At 37.6% G+C, this 5,494-nt stretch overlaps 1 protein-coding gene across 1 annotated transcript; it reads right to left on the bottom strand.

The window, feature by feature from the left end:
* Window positions 1-1,238: 1,238 nt before the first annotated feature.
* LOC112295773 (uncharacterized) lies at window positions 1,239-2,525 on the bottom strand. The gene is made up of 2 exons (XM_024547707.3): window positions 2,314-2,525; window positions 1,239-1,967 (listed from the first exon to the last, which is right to left on the bottom strand). The coding sequence occupies exon 2, from the start codon at window positions 1,778-1,780 to the stop codon at window positions 1,412-1,414; it is 369 nt and encodes a 122-aa protein (XP_024403475.3). The 5' UTR covers window positions 1,781-1,967; window positions 2,314-2,525; the 3' UTR covers window positions 1,239-1,411.
* Between the last annotated feature and the right edge of the window lie 2,969 nt (window positions 2,526-5,494).

Here is a 5,494-nt window from a genome sequence, read left to right on the forward strand (position 1 = left end):
TCAGTTAAAAAAATTCCAAGGACCTTTTTTGAGTCAACACGACTCCTGACAGTCAAAAAGTTTTCTTATAAAAAAGCTACGTATATTTCCACTCTTCGACCATGTGCATGCATATTCTGATCAATTACCATGTTGACCACTCCCTGTGGATAACCTTTCTGGTAGCAGATATATATTTGCTGTTCATTTCTCCTGGTATCATACTACTAAAATATTCAATCCTCCAACTAATCATCTTTACAATTTTTTTCTTGTGTAGATTGTAACAAAACTCAATTTACCTGAAACAATCAAACAATTGGAGGAAAGTTCTAGATATTTGCGACTGATAAGTTTAGATGCTTGTTTGTTTTGAATACTGTTGTCAAGAACCCAGTCTTTTGTTGGACATGTTCCAGAAAAGCAAGGCCAATAGACATGATTGTGCTAGTTCCAAATACCAATATTGCTCCTCAGGCCTAATGTGGCCAAAAAGAAACAGCCCTAAGACGTGTACCAATGTTCTATAGACAATGTATCTTTATCCCACAAGGACAAGTATTCACAAAGCCCACATTTTGTTCTTGGAATATACTTGAATTGACCACATGATTCTTGAATGCTTTGGTTTCATTGGATTTTATTGAATGAGGAGTTTCAAGAATTCAAAGAGAGGAAAAGATAAAAATATATAAAGATAAATATAGAAGAAAGTAATTGACAAGCCCTTCAGTATTTCACAGAATTTCTATGTGTTACGTATCACGTTGTTTACTTATACACTTGTTTGCACCATGTACAAATAATCTTCCAGAAATTGAACGATTCATACTTTAACCATTTGGTAACGTGAAAGAAGAAGGGCCTGCAGGATTACCAACACAAGGAGCTGGCACTCATTACGTTTGTGTATGACAGTATGCTGGTGTTCCTCCGCTTCAAGCTCTCCCTCGTTCGTTCATTGCGCCCAGCGTGCTCCTTTTCATCCCCACCGCGATTCTTTTAGGACTTTGGGCTGGCTCTCTGGGTGTGCTCCAAACCTGGCGGGGCCAACTGGATGCACTTATGCTGTAATTCCCAGTCAACTCATTCAAGAAAACCTTCTTGCACAGATCAGGACGGGAGTGTGTTGCAACAGCGTGCCAAGTGAATGTTCATCGTTTCAGAAACGCCCAGCTCTTCGTTCATGGGCAACGCATTACACACACACTGTAAAACATTTGAGCCTCAAGGTCCACCACAATCCACAACAACGCTCAAAGACAAACCCAGATGTATTCCTTGCGTGCTTATACATGCCTCAGGTGGCTTCTCACCTTGTCCCCCCCCCCCCCCCCCCCCTTTAGTATAACGACCCCCTCAAATTATGAAACCACCTGCTCTAACATGTCACCTGCCGCTGGTGCACCACCCAAATGGCTCGTGATCACCATCAACTATCTGCACCATCCTCCAGTTTTGGAAAAGTCTTCATGAACCAGAGGTACTGTGCCTGAGATGCTTCACTCATGTTCTCAATCTGAGATGGATTAGGGGCATCGACGACGGGTGGGACGGCTGCGTGGGGTAAATCACCCGGCTGTGCAGCAGCACCTGGCTGCAAAAGGGCATGAGCTTCACCACCTCCTCCTGCAACCCCGTCGCCTCCAATCAACGGCTGTTCACTTTCGACCGACGAATTCTCCTCACCGATCCCCACATTCGTGCTTTCTTCCTGGGCGCAAGACAGTGCGAACTGCGGAATGCAACCCGCAGTCGATTTTACCTCTCTCTCAGCATCCACTCCACCAGGCGTATCCATGACTAAACCCTCTGCGGTAGAGGGTTGAACAGTCACCCCACCGGCTTCGAGCTCTCCACTCCTTTTTTTTAGTTTTGTTGCGGCTGTCGCCAAATTGTTGGTATTCAAAAGCCTCTAATGATCTAAATCATTCTCGTCCGCGACCGAGGTTTTGGGGGCAGGGTGCCGGAAGAGGGTATCGTCCGTGCTGAACAGCCGCACATACAATAAGTATCCATTTACAAACCGGAACCGTAACACAATAATCCCTTTGTTGCGGTAAATACAAAGATGCAGATGTGTAAAAATCCGAACTTTACGAGAGAGTTCTTTGCACAGGAAAAGGTATGAAAAGATAGGATCTCATTCATTCACTTAGTAAGACAACTCCACAGACTGGGGCATGAGTGATTACTGCGAGACAACTGGCCCACCTCACAAACCAGGAGAAAAGAAAAAAAAAAAACAACAACAACAACAACAACAACAACATTCAAAGTGTTGTTGGGAAGCAAAGCGAGAGATAGAGAGGGAGAGAGGAACGCTAAACCCACCTGGGAACAAGCCCCGTCTCCTCCTCCAGTTCGCCCTCCTCCCACCTCTCCCTCCACCCACCTCTCCCTCCTCCCACCTCTCCCTCCTCCCACCTCTCCCACCTCTCCCACTCCTAGCTAGCTCGCTAGCAGGAATGCTCACTCGATGCTAGTGTGGGCTTTGATGGTCGAGGCAGAAGAAAACAAAGAGAGATCGAGCGAGTTTGATGAGAGAGACGGAGAGGGGGATTGGAGCGAGTGCTGAAGAAGTCGTCAAGCGACGGAGCAACGGAGAGAGAGGCATCTGCTGCTGCCACGTAACGTAAAGCGACGGAGAAACCGAGAGCTAGGCATCTGTTTGTGCTGCCACGTAAGAAGAGATGACAGCTAGCCAGCATCCCTTTGGTCATACTTGCCCCACAATATCCCCTAAATTGACAGGGCGCCGCCATCGTTGTTAGATACATCACTTCAAACATTATTTATTTATTTATTTATTTATGTTGTTTTGGTCGTACACAATAGCATTCAATGCACACGACACTTTTGTTTTTAGGAAGAATTCTTGCAACTCATAAAATTTACTCATCAATGTTTTTTCAAACACAAATATACTATAAACAAGGATTCATCATTGATTATTTTCTTTATAGAAGAAATAGTATACAGAAATAATAATTATATACATTTTATTTTATTTGATTTTTTAATAATTTTTTAATTTACACATACTCTATTGAAAAATATTGTAAAATCTTATTATTGTATTTTAATAATAAATTAAGATAAATAATTTATTTAAATTTCTCTTTAAAATATTATTTTAGTATCAAATATTATATAGGTTCATTTTATTTTTAAATTATTCTAAAAAATCATAAAATATTTTCTACTAGTATTATATATCTAAGTAGTTTTATAATTAAACTAAATGTAGTCATAAAACCCCCACTTAAATGAATCTTTTATTATTTATAATGGTAAATACCACATATGAAATATTTCCAAATCAAATTAAATCCTTATATGAAGTGCCAAATTTTGCATCCACATTCTTAATAAAAACCTAAAGTTTGAAGAACAATTATACATCTTAGTCAACATTGAATCCCTTAATAATATTCTTTGCAGGGTTTGGCAAGCCTTCTTATTGCAAACAACTATCTTTGGTTGCATAACACAAAAACTTTTGTTAATGACCACCCACTCCAAGCCATTGGAATCCTATAGTAATTTAATGTAATATAGAAATAATTTTTTGTATATAATTTATTTTATTCATAAATTTTAAATTATAAATTTTTATATATTTTCTTAATGAATACAGTATGCTTGTAAATGTATAAAATTTCTTCTAGCACTATTAGAGTTCTGAAAATAAAATAATACTTAATGTGCTATTTTATGTCAATATTTAATCAATTAATTATATTAATATAATAAATTATAAAAACTAAAAATCTTACTCCTCACCTTATTAATGTCTTTCTTCATAAGATCACAAAGGCTTGCATTAGCCTTGTTTGGGTTGACCTTGACACTTTATATTGTTACATCTACAAAGTCTTTTATGTTTGATGTAGCTGCATGACCAACTTTATAAAATTGTTTACAAAAGTTAACATCTCTCTTACATTCACATATCATTTGAATATAAACTCAAAATCTAGACTAAAGATCTTTAAATATTATTATTTTTTCAAATCTTTGGCATTAAAGAATGTAAAAAATACTAATTATTGGACATATTATTTGATAGTTGATTTATTAAAGTAAAAGTAAAAAATATTACCTTGTATAGGATATTACCTTAAGTAAGTTGCTAAAGGTCAAAGGTTTGACTCTTGATATATGATAAGGGCATCCAATGGATATAGGACGAAGTCATGGACCAAGAGTCAAAGTCAAAAGGATAAAGTATTAACAAGGAAATATCCAAAGACTAAGTATGAGTCATTAGTGTGTGTCATAGGATACTCTCGTAGTTCGTGAGATGCCAAAGGATCCTAAGAGCATGTGTGTAAGACGTAAGAGTAATTAGTATTGGACATAGGATACTCTTGGGACTCGTGAGATGCCAAAAGGATCTTAGGGCCATGTGTGTAAAAGTCAAAGAGTGGACGTTGTCTTTTAGGGCAACAACTACTACCTATAAGTAATGGGTGTTGGAAGTGAGAGATATCTTACTCCATATTGTCTTTGTGTACAACCTTGCTGATGCTAAGTGTTGTGTCTTCTAAATACTTGTTTTCTTAATAGGTTATGGGCCCACTCACCTTTACTTGTGAGTTTTGAAGTACTTTGAATTCTTTCTTGTTGTAAGGAGTAGATCTTATGGTTATTGCTGAAGTTTGAGTTTGTTATCTTCTAATCCTTCTTATGCATCTAGTTGTTGATGTAATTTTGCTCTTATTTATTGTTAAGTGCACTTATAGTCTTTGTTGATGTTAGACTCTATATAATGATGTTTTAGAACTCTAGTGTTATATTTCTTTGCTGAAACTTATCATTGATGTTCTAACTTTGTGGTTTCATATACTTAACTTCTTAAGAGATTGTTCTATTTTCACAAGTATTTTTTGTGAGGTTAGAAGTATTTTGTGAGAAAAGAGGGGTGATTGAAGAGTGGCAAAGCTTATACGAGAGTTTTAGATAGAGTGTAAGACTTGTGAGAAGTCTTATATGTGAAGTTGAAAGTGATACAAGAGTGAAATCACTTGTTTACTTACAAAGATGGCATTATGGGTTTCTAAGGCAGCAACACCTTCTTGTTGATTTTGAGGGTTCTATATCTTGTTTTCTTAATTTTCTTTCACACATCTCTTCCTTAGATATGGCTTCAAGTGAGGGTGAGAGCTTGAGAGTGATTGAAAAGTTTAGGGGTGACAACTTTTACCATTGGAAGAAGAAAATGGAGCTTTTGTTGGCTTCATTGGACCTTTGGGACATTGTTGATGAAAGTGAAGACCCTTCAAGTGACAATGCTGATATCAAAGTGAAGAAGGAGTACAAATGTCATGAGAGGAAGGCTTTTGGAAGGATTGCAACAAACCTTGATGATGCCAATTTTTCACATGTTATAGCTTACAATGGACCAATGGAAGCATGGAAGACTCTTTGTAACATTTATGAGAGTAGAAACCTTGCCAACATCCTTTGGACAAGAAGGAAGTTCTTGACAGTAAAGATGGAAGAAGGAGCT

Source organism: Physcomitrium patens, chromosome 19 (genome assembly GCF_059467195.1).
Source record: "Physcomitrium patens ecotype Gransden chromosome 19, ASM5946719v1, whole genome shotgun sequence".
NCBI classification, from domain to species: Eukaryota; Viridiplantae; Streptophyta; class Bryopsida; order Funariales; family Funariaceae; genus Physcomitrium; species Physcomitrium patens.

Coding starts and splice junctions, on each gene's coding strand:
- LOC112295773 (XM_024547707.3), bottom strand. CDS start 1,780: ATGGATACGCCTGGTGGAGTGGATGCTGAGAGAGAGGTAAAATCGACT.